At 40.2% G+C, this 16,437-nt stretch overlaps 1 protein-coding gene across 9 annotated transcripts in view; it reads left to right on the forward strand.

The window, feature by feature from the left end:
- Positions 1–16,437, forward strand: part of RNF111 (ring finger protein 111) — a 108,963-nt gene that overhangs the window by 74,717 nt on the left and 17,809 nt on the right. For 6 of the 9 annotated variants that reach the window (XM_010339613.3, XM_010339615.3, XM_010339617.3 and 3 more), the window contains exons 6-7: positions 2,369–2,688; positions 12,564–12,825. In XM_010339613.3, the coding sequence (XP_010337915.1) occupies positions 2,369–2,688; positions 12,564–12,825 (582 nt within the window). The remainder of the gene's footprint in view (positions 1–2,368; positions 2,689–12,563; positions 12,826–16,437) is intronic. The other 3 variants (XM_010339614.3, XM_010339618.3, XM_010339620.3) reach the window with 1 other exon arrangement.

Consider the following 16,437-nt stretch of genomic DNA (forward strand, 5'->3'; position numbering starts at 1 on the left):
ACTGCCATTATTTGTTTTAAAAAGTAAGCAATTTGTTGACTTTGTTTTTATTACAAATTACAATATTTCACATGTCAACTGATGCTGATAAAGTAGTACTAATTCTAGTGTCAGTTAGAGGTTAGTGATAATTTGTATTTTTCTTCCATCCAAGGTCACAGAACCCTGAATTCTAGTTCCCCAGGTTAAGAACCTTTGCAAAAGGGTTTGGGAGATTAGCCTCCATAGGCCAGACTAGGAGCTTGGAAAAATCGGATATACAGAAATGTAGATTAGAGCTACTGTGTGACAGAGGTTAGAACACAGACCTTGAAGAGATGAGAATCAGGAAAGGCAGGATAGGACATGTAAGAGAGGGCAGAGCCAGGAGAATTATAGGGAAATTTGCTGGAATCTTACTAAGCACAGCCTGAAGCACCCCCCTACCCAGATTCATTTATGTGAACCCATAATTCCTTTTATTTAAGCTGTTTTGGTTGGATTCTTTTTTTTTTCCATTTATTTCAATACTGTTGGGCAGTTGGAGGATTTTTGTATTATTTGTAAACAGGCAAAAGATTCCTAATTGATACATTGGCCCAGAAGAGATGAGCTAGGCACTTTGAGCCACATGGGAGCAGGATATCTCTACTATTGGGTACTCTAAAATCAAGGCTGGGACAGTAATGTTTCAGAATTCTAAGGATTCTGATGAGATGCCTCAGAATCAGAGTTGGGGTTTAAGGGTGGCAGCTGGGCAAGGCTTTGGCTTTAGGCTTTTCACCCTTGTAATTTAATCAGAAACTTCCATTAAAAAAAAAAAATCTCTTTTATAGAATTTCCATATAATATTGAGTTTAAGGAAAAGTTTCTGGGTTTTAAATGAGTTTGAAACACTGGGACAAACTTTCAGGGGTCACTTTTGCAGTTCTTCTCACATGGAAGAACATAACTTCAAAATAATTCTGGGCATGTGGCAGACAGCATAATCAGGACTCATGTGTTTCATACCTAGAAAACTTTTTTCAAACAGTCATGCAAGGCAATTTTACTACCACATTTTATGGATGAAATGGAGGTTAAATTTAACTTTGCTGAGGTCACATTGCTAAAAGAAGGGTCTCACATTAGAACCCAGATTCATTTGACTCTATGCTTTTTTTCCCACTATGTGACACTAGGTCATTGGATTATTATAAAGCACATATTATTTTACAGGTATTAGAGTCTGATCATTTCTTATATTTTATGGGTTCTGACTATAGAGTCCAAAGAAAGAGAAAAAGATACTGAACCAGGCATGGTGGCTCACACCTGTAATCCCAGCACTTTGGGAGGCTGAGACAGGCGGATCACCTGAGCTCAGGAAGGAGATTGAGACCAGCCTGGGCACTGTGGCAAAATTTCATCTCTACAAAAAACTCAAAACTTAGCCAAGTGTGGTGGTGTGTGCCTGTGGTCCTAGCTACTTGGGAGGCTGAGGCAAGAGAATCTTTTTCTGGGAGGTGGAGGTCGCAGTGAGCCAAGATTGAGCCACTACACTCCAGCCTAGGCAACAAAGTGAGACCTGGTCTTTTTAAAAAAAACAAAAAGTTAGTGGATAGTGAGACTCAGCCAGATATACTCTGACTTGGGTGGTTTTGTCTTAAAAGTTAAGATTTTAAGCAGTACATTGCTGTCTGCATTATATAGGAATGATTTATGATATTAGGGGTTTATGGACCTCAGGGGAAGATCACTTGATTTGTAGTATATAGTGGAAGGACCTGTGGTATTTAAAAACTTAAAATGCAATTTTATTGGTAATACATCATTTGTTATTCCCTAGGAAGACAATTGCCGTACTTAGACATCACAGTAAATATGAGCCTCCTGAAGAATTTAGAGTTTCAGGAAAATCTCAGTGAAGATTACTGCATAAAATCATATAATGTATATGTTAAGAATGTGTCACAATTGGCTGGGCAGGGTGGCTCACGCCTGTAATCCCAGCACTTTGGGAGGCCAAGGCAGGCGGATCACCTGAGGTCGGGAGTTCAAGACCAGCCTGACCAACATGGAAAAACCCCGTCTCTACTAAAAATACAGTATTAGCCAGGCGTGGTGGTACATGCCTGTAATCCTAGCTACTTGGGAGGCTGAGGCAGGAGAATCACTTGAATTTGGGAGCCAAGGTTGTGGTGAGCCAAGATTGTGCCATTGCACTCCAGCCTGGACAACAAGACAGAAACTCTGTCTCAGAAAAAAAGGAAAAAAAAGTGACACTATCACATTATTTACAGAGATTTGAATTTACTAAACATTTCCTAATTATTTATACCCCATACCTATTTTTTACACAGTGATACTTAACGATTTGATTATTCTGTGCATTTTTTTCTGTTTCAAGATGACTCAAGGAGAACTACATCTAGTGCTGTAACGGAAACTGGCCCTCCTGCAATGCCAAGGTTACCTTCCTGCTGTCCCCAGCACTCACCATGTGGAGGGTCGTCACAGAATCACCATGCATTAGGACATCCTCATACAAATTGCTTTCAACAGCATGGTCACCATTTTCAACATCATCACCACCACCATCATACTTCCCACCCAGCTGTCCCAGTTTCTCCTTCCTTTAGTGATCCTGCTTGCCCTGTGGAAAGACCTCCACAAGTACAAGCACCTTGTGGAGCAAATAGTAATTCTGTTACCAGCTATCATGAACAGGTATGTGGAATTTGAATTGGTCTTTCTTTCCTGCCTCCCTCCTTTGTCTCTTTCCTTTTCTCTCTCTTCCTTTTCCTTCATTCCTGTCTCTCTCCCTCCTTCCGTTTCTCATCCCTGCTTTCCTCCCTCCCTCCCCTTTCTTTTTTTTTACTCCCTACCATTCTTTCCTTTCTTTTCTCTCTTCCCTCCTTCTCTCTCTTCCCCTCCTTTCTTTGTTCTCTTCCCTTTCCTCTTGCTTTTCCTTCCCTCCCTTTCCCCTCTCCTTTCCTTTCCCCTTCTGTTTTGGATGTCTGGAATACCCAGCATGAGGGAGTAACCACTTGAGTTAAAACCATCCCACCTTTCTTTTTTAATTGTAGTGGCTTTGGGAGGAGGAAAAAAACCCCTAGGGACAGATGATATACACTAAAGTAGTCACATTCTCACATTCAAAAACGGCCTAATTTAGTGGTCTGTAATTTCTTTTTAATTAAGTCTCCAGGATTTTCAGATGATCTAAATTATTACAACTAATTGAAGGGACCATATATGTGGGAAATCAGAACTGATAATTAATGTAAAAATCATTTTTTAAAATTCTGGAAAGATTTTTGATGTTTTTAGTCAAATACAGTTGAATCTGATCTTTGGGATCTTATTTTAAACAAATTGGTGAAACTCTAGTGTCAGGCTAATTTCTCCCATTTTTTTCCCTTTTACCTCCTTCTCTAGAGTTCACTGAAACCTCACTCATTTAGAAATTAACAGCCTTCTCAGATGTAGACCTGTAGTGTATTTTCTCAGGGGCAGATGAGGTTTTCAGTTTATGGAGAATTGGAATGTCAGCAAAAAATTGTGATTAAGTAGATTACTTGGTATTATTGGTGAGTTCTTGAAATGTCAAATAATATTACATTATTATTGGCGACCACAGAGTAAAAAAATCTAGTGTTCCATGGTACTTTAACTTTTGTTTTGTCACTTCCATATATGACTGTGATATAAGCCTGGGTGTTCCATACTTTAAAAACCAAAAGATGTAATTGCAGAGAAAAATTGTAACTTCGACATATAATATGCCGGGGGGGAAAAATGCTGCAAAAAAAGTCAAAGAGGCTGGCATGGGGACTCACACCTGTAATCCCGGCACTTTGGGAGGCAGAGGCAGTTGGATCCCTTGAAGTCAGGTGTTTGATATCAGCCTGGCAAACATGGTGAAACCCTATCTCTACTAAAAATACAAAAATTAGCCAGGTGTGGTGGCACATGCCTGTAGTCCCAGCTACTCAGGAGGCTGAGGCTGGAAAATTGCTTTAACCTGAGAGGCAGGGGTTGCAGCCAGCTGAGCTTGCCTCACTGCACTCCAACCTGGGCAACAAGAAAAAGACTCTGAAGTTGTTTTTCTTTTTGTTTTGAGACAGAGCCTCACTTGTTGCCTAGGAATACTGGCATAAACCACTGTGCCTGGCCAAGGTAGTGTTTTTTTATTGTCACCTGACCTTTCCTAAAGTACTTGCCTAGTCTTTAAAAATTTTGATGGTATGTCTTCTGCATCTTGACAGATTAAAAATAATTAAGAAAGAGAGGTATTCTTTTTAAAAAATGCAGCTGCTATTAAGAGGAAGTTTGAATGGAGTGACTAAAATGTGATTAAAGAGATTTTAGATATTATTTCGGTTTTGGTTATATTTCTTGGTACTAACGGATTGTCCAGACCTGTCCTGCCTCTGGGGAATGAAGGAACATCAAGAAAAATTTTCCAGTGAAAGGACCTGCTTGAAAATATAATGTTCTTTTGCTATAAATTTGATTAAATGACTCTTCGTAAGTATTGTAGGAAAATGGTGTAGAGGTCGGTCTACCAGCTTTTCCTACATTCATTAAAGAGCTGCCAAAAGTCTCATTTGCAGAATATTTTATTATTAATAAAATAACACAGCTGATTTGAGAGATCAGCTATGTATATAATGTTTTCTTTCAGCTTGAGTTAATTATAGGTAGGATCTCTTACAGTTCTGTTCAGTGTAAAATAAGTATAACCCATTTACCCACCTATAAGTATTAATAGAAATATTTGGACTGCAAACAAAACCTGAGAAGAATCAGCAGGATCCCAGGCATTCAGTGGTGATACTGGGTTGGAAGGTAAAGAGAGTGAGATTTTGAAGACAACAGTTTGAGACTCATACTGATGTTTCTAGGACTCTAAACTTAACTGCATGCTCATAATATAACCATGTAGTCTTCACTTCAGACCTGTTTGGGCATAGCAGAAAGTGGAGGAACAGAAGTAGCAAGCAAAACCTGAGATTTGTGATTGTGTAGATGTCTTATGATTGAGTGCCAGACTGTGCATAGTCAAAAGAAAAATTAGACAAGCAAACCGAGAAGATGTTGTAGTCATATAGATAGTCCTCACTGCTTACTTTGATACGATATGGCTTTCATCCCTACCTACCCCTAACACAGTACCCTCCATCCTCCAACCCCACCCCACCCTACCTCCCGCCTTTTTTTTTTTTTTTTTTAAAAAAAAAAGAGAAAGGATTGGGCCGGGCACGGTGGCTCAAGCCTGTAATCCCAGCACTTTGGGAGGCCGAGGCAGGTGGATCACAAGGTCGAGAGATTGAGACCATCCTGGTCAACATGGTGAAACCCCGTCTCTACTAAAAATACAAAAAATTAGCTGGGCATGGTGGCACGTGCCTGTAATCCCAGCTACTCAGGAGGCTGAGGCAGGAGAATTGCTTGAACCCAGGAGGCGGAGGTTGCAGTGAGCCGAGATCGTGCCATTGCACTCCAGCCTGGGTAACAAGAGCGAAACTCCGTCTCAAAAAAAAAAAAAAGAGAAAGGATCTTGCTTTGTTACTAAGGGGGGCCTTAAACTCCAGGGCTCAAGTAATCCTCCTGCCTCAGACTTCCAGTTATCTGGGACTATAGGCATGTACCTTAAGTGCCCAGTAGTTTAACTAGTGTGATGTGTCATTAATGATCTATGTAAAGCAATTATTTTGTCCCATCACTATACTCATCTTGCTTACCCTTGATTGTCTTTCAAGAATAAGAATTGAATGAACGGTTAGAATTGTGAAGAAAAGGGTTCTCATTATTGTTTTTTTCCCTTTATTCTTTAATTTTACCCTCACTTTCTTCTAGGAATTACCTTACCCTGGGAATGTTCTTAGTCACTGACTGGAGATGAAGATAAGATGAAATTTGGTCACCTTCACAAGATGTTGATATTCTAGTCCATTTGCTAATTTTGGTCTAAGCAGTAGGGCAAGGATTTGAACCATAAACATGAATTCAGTCTTCCAACATTATTCTTAAACCTTATTTACCTGAATTGAGGACAGAAGTTGTATTTGCCAACTCAACAGAAGGAGACAAGACATACAGTTGATTGTACATAAGTAATACAGAAGAAAGGAGCTCTTTCTTTTCTCCTTCCCATCTTCTGTATCATCACTTTCCTTTCAGCACCCAGAGTTCCTTTTGTTTCTATTATTCCCGTGAACCTAGAGCTCACAGAAAGTAGAAAGACTGCTATGGTTCCTCTGAGGACTGCTGGGTGACTTGGGCCTTTCACGAATTGCGTTACCTAGGACCTAGGTTTTTTCATCACCAGCCACTCAGCTTCCAGTATTGAACAGTTCCTGTATATCATTCCGTATATAACATCATATCTTTATGATCTTTAATCACATTTTGAAAGGTATGACTCCACTGAACCTAAGCACTAGGCTTGGATTTAAGTATACAAAGAAGCAGTTCTTGCTTTGTAATCCGGTCTAGAGTAGAAGGTTGAAAGTGTTTTACTTAGGATATTTCCAGATGCTTTTGGAAGACAGTGTGCAGTGGCTTACACCTGTAATCCTAGCACTTTGGGAGGCTGAGACGGGTGGATCGCTTGACCTCAGGAGTTCGAGACCACCTAATGTAACACAGTGAAACCCCATCTCTAACAAAATGAAACAAAAAACAATTAGCTGGGTGGGGTATCTTGTGCCTGTAGTCCTAGCTTCTTGGGGATGTTGAGGCAGGAGAATCACTTGATCCCAGGAGGTGGAGGTTGCAGTGAGCCAAGTTTGTAGCGCTGCACTCCACCCTGGGTGACAGAGACCCTGTGTCCAAAAAAAAAAAAAAAAAAAGCGCATTTGGAGGAAAATATTACTGATGAGTGGAAATGGAATCTAGCCTCTGGTTTATTTCCCAACTTAGTTAATGGGCTTTCCATAAAATCATATTCCTAATACAAGCATACCTTGAAGATACTGCAGGTTTGGTTCCAGACAACCACAATAAATACAATAAAGTGAATATTGCAAATAAAGCAAGTCACGTGAATTTTTTAGTTTCCCCAGTACATATAAAAGTTAGGCCGGGCGCGGTGGCTCAAGCCTGTAATCCCAGCACTTTGGGAGGCCGAGGCCGGTGGATCACGAGGTCGAGAGATCGAGACCATCCTGGTCAACATGGTGAAACCCCGTCTCTACTAAAAATACAAAAAACTATCTGGGCATGGTGGCGCGTGCCTGTAATCCCAGCTACTCAGGAGGCTGAGGCAGGAGAATTGCCTGAGCCCAGGAGGCGGAGGTTGCAGTGAGCCAAGATCGCGCCATTGCACTCCAGCCTGGGTAACGAGCGAAACTCTGTCTCAAAAAAAAAAAAAAAGTTAATGTGTTTACACTGTACTATACTAAGTCCGCAGTGGCGTTATGTCAAAAAAAATGTACATGGTTCAATTTAAAAATACTTCATTTAAAAAATACTTTATTGTTAATACATCTTTTAAAAATGCCAGCAGTCCTCTGAGCCTTGAGCAAGTTGTAATCCTTTTGCTGATGAAAGGTCTTGCCTTAATGTTGATGGCTATGACCAATGAGAGTGGTGGTACTTAAAGATTGGGGTGGCTGTGCCAATTTCTTGAAGTAAGACAACAATGGAGTTTGCTGCATTGATCAACTCTTCCTTTCATGAATGATTTCTCTCTAGCACAAGATGCTGTTTAATAGCATTTTATCCATAGAACTTCAGCTGCTTTAAGTTTATGTAATGTGCTAATGTAATATACTGAGTTTATATGATAGTCTAAATCTTTTGTTGTCATTTTCATCTTGTTCCCAGTATCTTTAACAGGAGTAGATTCCATCTCAGGACATCACTTCTGCATGTTTTGTTTTGTTTTTTAATGAAAACAACAACAACAAAAAACACACTTGTGTCTGGGGCTCTGCTATGCTTTTATTTAAAAAAAAAAAACTTCTGGCTGGGCATGTTGGTTCATGCCTTTGCTCCCAACACTTTGAGGGGCTGAGGTGGGAGGATTGCCTAAGTTCAGGAGTTAAAGCCTAGCCTGGGCAACATGGCAAGACCCTGTCTCTACAAAAAAAAATTAAAAATTAGCTGGGTGAAATAGCACACACTTGTGGTCCCAGCTCCTGGGATTGCTTGAGCCAGGTAGGTTGACGCTGCAGTGAGCTGTGTTTGTAACACTGCATTCCATCGTAGGCAACACTGTGAGACCTTGTCTGAAAGGAAGGAATGAATGAATGAGGCTGGGTCAGTGGCTCACTTCTGTAATCAATCCCAGCACTCTGGGATGCCAAGGCAGGTGGATCATTTGAGGTCAGCAGTTCTAGACCAGCCTGGCTAACATGGTGAAACCTTGTCTCTACTGAAAACACAAAAATTAGTTGGGCTTGGTGGCATCTGCCTGTAATCGCAGGTGCTTGCAAGGCTGAGGCGAGAGAATCACCTGAACTTGGGAGGTGGAGGTTACAGTGAGCCAAGATTGTGCCACTGCACACCAGCCTGGACAATGGAGTGAGACACTGTCTCAAAAAAAAAAAAAAAAAAAAAAGATTAAATAAATGGCATAAAGAAACCACTTACTTTGCCTCTCCGTAAGAAGCAACTCACTCAACTTATTTATCATGAGTTGCAGTAATTCAATCATATCTTCAGGGTCCAACTTCTTATTCTAGTTCTCTTGCTGTCTTCACAACATCTGTAGTTACTTCATCCACTGAAGTCTTGAACCCCTCAAAGTATGCATGAGGCTCGGGATCTACTTTTTCCAAATTATTAGTGTTGCTATTTTTGACTGCCTTCCATAAACCACAAATGTTCGTAATGACGTTTAGAATGGTGACACCTTTCTGGTAGGTTTTCAGTTTATTTTTGCCCAGATTGATCAGAGGAATTACTATGGCAGCTGTAGCCTTATGAATATAAGCCTTACTTATTTCTTAAGTAATAAGACTTTACTCCTCGATCCATGGTCTGCAGACTGGATGTTGTGTTAGCAGGTATGAAAACATTAATCTCCTTATACATCATCAGAGCTCTTGGATGACTATGTGCATTGTCAAAAATAGCAACTTTCTTTTTTGAGACAAGGTCTTACTTTGCTAAGCAGTAATATTTTAAAAGGAATCGTTTTTTTCTTAGTAGTGGGTCTCAGCAGTATTCTTTTTTTTTTTTTTTTTTTGAGACGGAATTTCGCTCTTGTTACCCAGGCTGGAGTGCAATGGCGCGATCTCGGCTTACCGCAACCTCCGCCTCCTGGGTTCAAGCAATTCTCCTGCCTCAGCCTCCTGAGTAGCTGAGATGACAGGCATGCGCCACCATGCCCAGCTAATTTTTTGTATTTTTAGTAGAGACAGGGTTTCACCGTGTTGACCAGGATGGTCTCCATCTCTTGAGCTTGTGATCCGCCCGCTTCAGCCTCCCAAAGTGCTGGGATTACAGGCGTGAGCCACCGCACCCGGCCTCAACAGTATTCTTAAAATGCTCAGTAAACAGATACATTGTCAATCTAAGCTTTTGTTTGTTAATAGAGCACAGGCAGAATAGATTCAGCTTTTTTTTTTTTTTTTTTTTTTTTTTTTAAGATGGAGTTTCACTCTTGTTACCCAGGCTGGAATGCAATGGGGCTATCTCGGCTCACTGCAACCTCCGCCTCCTGGGTTCAGGCATTTCTCCTGCCTCAGCCTCCCGAGTAGCTGGGATTACAGGCACGCACCACCATGCCCAGCTAATTTTTTGTGTTTTTAGTAGAGACAGGGTTTCACCATGTTGACCAGGATGATCTCGATTTCTTGACCTCGTGATCCACCCGCCTCGGCCTCCCAAAGTGCTGGGATTACCCACGTGAGCCACCGCGCCCGGCGATTTAGCATAATTTTTAAGGGCTTCAGGAATTTTGGAATTGTAAATGAGCATTGAACTTTAAGTCACCAGCTACATTAGACCCTAACAGGAATCATCCAGTCCTTTGAAAGTTTGATGCCAAGCACTGACTTCTCTTTAGCTATGGAAGTCCTGGATGACATCTTCCAACATTAAACTGTTTTGTCTACGTGGAAAATCTGTTATTCACTGTAGCACTTTCCGTAAATGATCTTAGCTAGATCTTTTGGATAACTTACTGCAGCTTCTACATCAGCACTTGCTGCTTCACCTTGCACTTTTATAGAGATGGTTTCTTTCCTTCAATTTCATTAGGTAACCTCTGCTATCTTCAGACTTTTCTTCTGCAGCCTCCTTGCCTCCCTCAGCCTTCATAGAATTGAAGACAGTTAGGGCCTTGTTCTAGCTTAGGCTTTGGCTTAAGAGAATATTGTAGCTGGTTTGATCTTCCATCTAGACCACTAAAACTTTTTTTAGATCAGCTCTAAGGCTCTTTCAGTTTCTTAGCATTTGTGTGTTCACTGGAGTACTTTCAGTTTCTTTCAGAAATTTTTACTTTGCATTCACGACTTGCCTAACTGGTGTAAGAGGCCAGTTAGGGAAGGTGTTCTCTTTTTGGGTCCACAAGGGGGCATAGTTTTAAGGGCAAGAACTTCCTAGCAGTATGCCCCCCTCCCGTCTCTCTCCATCTGGGAGATTTAACAGTGTATGTTTAAATTTCACGGGTATGGGAAGAAACAGAGTCAGTCATTCCAGTAGAAGTTCTAGGGAACTCCTTTCATTGGCCTGGGGTATTAGAGAAGGTGGGGATTCCTCTCAGGTTAAAAGTCCCCTTCTTCCACACCCCTTTGGACTCCATGTTTGGGTCCCCTTCCACGAACACCGCCTTCGTGGAAGCTGTCTTTCTCTTGGATTTCCCATCTGGAGTCCCCTTCCACACTCTGTGGTGGAAGCCTGTCTTCTCTCCTAAACTCCATTTCTCTCTTGCCTTCCACTCAGTGTGGAAGCTGCTTTCCTCTCCTGGATTCCATCTTCCTGGATTCTCTCACTCAGTGAGAGTTAGCTGTTTCTTTCTCCTTCTCCTGTTTCTCTCTCCTTCTCCTGTTTCTCTCTCTCTAAATAAGTCACTTTGTACAAACACTATTGAGTCTCGTATTTACTGCGCACTGTACCGTGGTCCCCTCTCTCATTCTTAAGAGGGCAGGAAACCAAGAACCTGGAGAAATATCCTCTCAGCGGAGCTGAGGGTACCTCTGAGCCCCAATATAACATAGTTTTTAGCCTGTTTGGGCTTTTGACATGTCTTCCTCACTAAGCTGAATCATTTATCGGTTTTGATTTAAAATGAGAGATGTGCAAATCTTCCTTTAACTTGAATACTTACAGGCCATTAATTGGCCTATTCAATGTTGTTGTGTCTCAGGACATAGGGAGGCCCACAGAGACTAGACGAGGATGTGGGGAACATCTGTTAAGGACACACACGTTTATTAAATTTATTGCCTTATATGGGCATAGTTTTTGGTGCCCAAAGCAATTGTAGTAGTAACTTTAATGACTACTGATCAAATATCACTGTAAAAGATAAAATAATAATGAGAAAAATTTAAATACTGTAAGAATTACCAAAATTTGACAGAGTAAGCACATGCTGTTGGAAAAATAACCCTGATAGACTTGCTTGACAAACCTTCAGTTTGTTCAAAACAAAACAAAACCCTGAACATCTGTAAAGCATAATAAAGCAAAGTGCAATAAATATGCCTGTCAAAGGAAGCAGTGGTTTAATTTTTTTATTCTTTTTTTTTTTTTTTTTTTTTTTTTTGAGACGGAGTTTCACTCGTTACCCAGGCTGGAGTGCAATGGCACGATCTCGGCTCACCGCATCCTCCGCCTCCTGGGTTCAAGCAATTCTCCTGCCTCAGCCTCCTGAGTAGCTGGGATTACAGGCACGTGCCACCATGCCCAGCTAATTTTTTGTATTTTTAGTAGAGATGGGATTTCACCATTTTGACCAGGATGGTCTCGATCTCTCGACCTCGTGATCCACCCGCCTCGGCCTCCCAAAGTGCTGGGATTACAGGCTTGAGCCACTGCGCCCGGCCAATTTTTTTTATTCTTATTTTTTGAACAAATGAAAGCTTTAAGTGGCAAACGTAATTCATGATTTAGTGTGAAAAATGTTAGTCCTTTGTTATTTAGAGTAATGTAGATTTGTTTACACTATTAGAATTTTAGTTAAATTCTTGCTTCTTCATACAGTTTGGAACTTGGGGCAGACAAGACGTTTCCTAGAACCTTAATGTTTTCACTAGTGCGATCGTATCTTTTCTAAAGGAGTCCTAAATTAGTAGTCACAATGTTGGCATAAAGGAGAATATAGAAGTATGATTTTAAAGTTTCTAAGATGTAGATGTTATAAGACAAAATACTTTATTGAACTTATTCATCTTGTGATACAATCTTATGCTTGATTTTTTAAAATTGGTTTTAAGTATAAAACCACTACAGTTTTCACAATCCAAGATACACAGGATAACCAAGTATTTTGTTGGTGCTCACTAGTTCTTCACACTAGGAATCTTACTGTTTTCAAATTAAAGATTATGTTTTTCTTGGTTGTGTTAGGAATACTTTTATAATGTAGCGTGAAATGTTTGACCATACTTTAGAAAGATAAAATATAGTTCCTTTTTATATAGCAGGCATTGCCAGTAGACCTGAGCAACAGTGGTATCAGAAGTCATGGAAGTGGCGGTTTTCATGGAGCATCTGCATTTGATCCCTGCTGCCCTGTTTCCTCTTCCCGAGCTGCAATCTTTGGCCATCAGGCTGCTGCTGCTGCCCCAAGTCAACCATTATCATCAATAGATGGCTATGGATCAAGCATGGTTGCACAGCCCCAGCCCCAGCCTCCTCCGCAGCCCTCTCTCTCATCATGTCGGCATTACATGCCACCCCCTTGTAAGTATAAACTTAATGGGCACAAAATCTAGAATCATCAGTGAAGCATTTTATACTCCTTCATGAAATAACCTTTAATTAATCCTAGTTCTTAAATTTTTAGTATTTACTTGGCTTAAATGTGGAGTATATTTTTCCCATTATAATACTATGAAACGGGTATAGTGAATGGAAGTTTTAAGGAATTTAGATTTATTCTTTAGGACAACTGAAGAAATATAAAGTTGAATAGTATTTCTAGCACAGTAAAGTAAATTCTAAGAATTCTCAGGAAATTCTCTCTTAAGAGAGAATTTCCTGACTGCAAGCTTTGTCGTTGTAAAAGGGTTTTTAAACTCATTTGATGCAGGCAATTAAAATAAAACCATGGTTGGACATGCTGGCTCACTCCTGTAACCCCAGCACTTTGAGAGGCCAAGGCAGGAGCATTGCTTGAGGCCAGGAGTTTGAGAACAGCCTGGGCAACATAGTGAGACCCTGTTACTATAAAAATGACATAGAACCAGACATGCCTTTTCTAAAGAAATTGAAATTTGTTAGATATCATAAGAACTAATAAATACCCTAAGGATGTGTAACATAGGTACTATTTTGTTAGCTCATAAACTGATAATCAAATGGAGCTTAATAAACAGCTAAGAAATACCAAAAGTTCATGCCTGAAATAAAGTAGGAAGTCAGCAAGGAAATTTGTGTTTTGTTCTGATTACGTGGCAGGGGGAATTTTCAGTTATGTATCTTCCTGGATTTTTTTTCTTCTCCAGTCATTTAAAAATCTGCATTCTGCAGACACAGCTGGAATCAACTCAGAATTTGTACAGTGAAACTGTAATGTATTGTTTACCTTCTCAGTAATGCAACTTAAAATTTAGAGTATAAATTGGAAAATAGATTTAGAAACACTTTTTACAAAGCATTGACAAGTGGGCCAGTTCTGTGTATGAGCACCAATATTATGCATGGCCTATTTTGTGATACTTGATGGTATTCATTTTTAATTGATCATCTTTTATTTGAAATTCAATATATGTAGTTTTCTGCCCCTCCTCTTTAAAAATAATATACTGAAGCAGTTTACAAGTAAGTTCATTCCTTTTAAAATGTTCTAATAAATAAATGTTTTAGACACATTTGTTAAATTCTAAAACATTCAGACTGTGCAGAGTGATGTAAAATGAGAATTTAAAAGCTTTTCCCCACAGCTTACGCTGCTTAATATATGAGAGGTAGCAACTGTGATATAAAAACTTTTAGAAATTTTCTTCATACATGTAGATAAATATGTGTATGTCTTACCTTTTCAAAATGAGAAATCAAACATATACCCCTTGCTTTTTGTTTTTAAATTTAGCAGTATATCTTGATTTTTGCATATTAGCATATAAAAGTCAAGCTCATTGGTTTTTAATAACCCCATAATATCCACTGTATATTAAATCAGTCTTCTGTTGATGGACATTTAAGTTGTCTGTGGTGGAGTTTATGTATAGTGTGACTTCCTGGAAGTGAGATTGCTATGTCAGAGGGATAAACTTTCAGGTAAATACTGTTAAATTTCTCTCCAAGGGGCTGTGTCAATTTATACACCTTATTCGGGGTGTTTAATGAGTATTAATGAGAATTAAGGTAGGAAATTTAAATTGTATTATGTTCTTTTAGAGACATTTTGATAATTCTGTTTTGGGCTTCTTTTCCTAAAGGATTGTGTATATTCTCTCCCTAACTCTCACATGCTTTTAAAAAACATTTCTGGTATCCTTTAGTTCACTTGTGAAACATGGTTCTTAAACCTTTCTTCATCCGAAATGAACTGGGGAAGACAGTATGGTGTTATGGTGTAGTAAAGCACCAGCTTTGAATTGAATAGAATAGATTCGAGTTAACCTCCCAGCTCTGACTAATCAGCTTAGTGACTTTGGATAACTTACTTAATCTCTCTCCTTACATTCTTCCCACTTGTAAAATGGGAATAATTCCTATTGGCTATACATTGTGATACTTGGACCCAAATGAATAGTTTGCTGTTTCGTAAGTACATTTATATGTATAACAACAATACTTGTGCAATAAGAATATCTCCTTGCTTTTGAAAACTTGATGGTCTTGATGAAGTGATAAAACAGCTGTGCTTGAAATGGTGTCATTTATAAGTTTTGCTATGTGATTCATAAGAGGTACAGATAAGATATGTAAGGCCTAGCTTGGTAGTGTAAGCCTGTAGTTCCAGCTACTCAGGAGGCTGAGGCAGAGGAGATTGCTGGAGCCCAGGAGTTCAAGGTGGTGGTATGCTGTTAACACACCTGTGAATAATCCTTGTACTCCAGCCTGGACAACTTAGTGAGAACCTGTTTCTTTAATTTTTTTTTTTTTTTTTTTTTTTTAAGACAGAGTTTCGCTCTTGTTACCCAGGCTGGAGTGCAATGGTGCAATCTCGGCTCACCACAACCTCCACCTCCTGGGTTCAAGCAGTTCTCCTGCCTCAGCCTCCTGAGTAGCTGGGATTACAGGCACGTGCCACCATGCCCAGCTAATTTTTTGTATTTTTAGTAGAGACGGGGTTTCACCATGTTGACCAGGATGGTCTCGATCTCTCGACCTCGTGATCCACCCGCCTCGGCCTCCCAAAGTGCTGGGATTACAGGCTTGAGCCACCGCGCCCGGCAGGCTACTTACGATTAATCATGAAGTGAATGGTCTACCTTGTAAAGCTATAGGAACGTAGAGAGTAAATGTTGGAACAAATCATAATATTGCATCTGCAAGTGATACATTGTACATCTAGGAAGCAATATCAAAAACATTTTTTTATTTTTAACTGTTAACACAAATGTGAGAGAAATGGAAAGGGTTTTGGGGATTGTAGAATATGTCACTCTTTTATAATGATAAGCAACCTGTTTTGTTTAAATAAACAGTGAATTCAAATGATGTCTGAAGAGTAGTTAAGGCCAGGCGCGGTGGCTCAAGCCTGTAATCCCAGCACTTTGGGAGACCGAGGCGGGTGGATCACGAGGTCGAGAGATCGAGACCATCCTGGTCAACATGGTGAAACCCCGTCTCTACTAAAAATACAAAAAATTAGCTGGGCATGGTGGCGCGTGCCTGTAATCCCAGCTACTCAGGAGGCTGAGGCAGGAGAATTGCCTGAACCCAGCAGGCAGAGGTTGCGGTGAGCCGAGATCGTGCCATTGCACTCCAGCCTGGGTAACAAGGGCAAAACTGTGTCTCAAAAACAAAAAACAAAAAAAAAGAGTAGTTAAATAAACGGACTTACTCTGAAACAAAACTTCTTGTTTTGTAATATTTGTGAATATTGTCTTGCATAATGACTACATAAGTATAAAACTTAGAAACTAGAAAAAATGCTATGGGCTGGGTGCGTGGCTCACTCCTGTAATTCCAGTACTTTGGGAGGCCAAGGCGGGTGGATCACAAGGTCAGGAGGTCCAGACCAGCCTAGCCAAATGGTGAAACCCCATATCTACTAAAAATACAAAAATTAGCCTGGCGCGGTGGCTCAAGCCTGTAATCCCAGCACTTTGGGAGGCCGAGGCGGGTGGATCACGAGGTCGAGAGATCGAGACCATCCTGGTCAACATGGTGAAACCCCGT

The sequence above is a fragment of the Saimiri boliviensis genome, chromosome 2 (assembly GCF_048565385.1).
Source record: "Saimiri boliviensis isolate mSaiBol1 chromosome 2, mSaiBol1.pri, whole genome shotgun sequence".
Lineage (NCBI taxonomy): Eukaryota > Metazoa > Chordata > Mammalia > Primates > Cebidae > Saimiri > Saimiri boliviensis.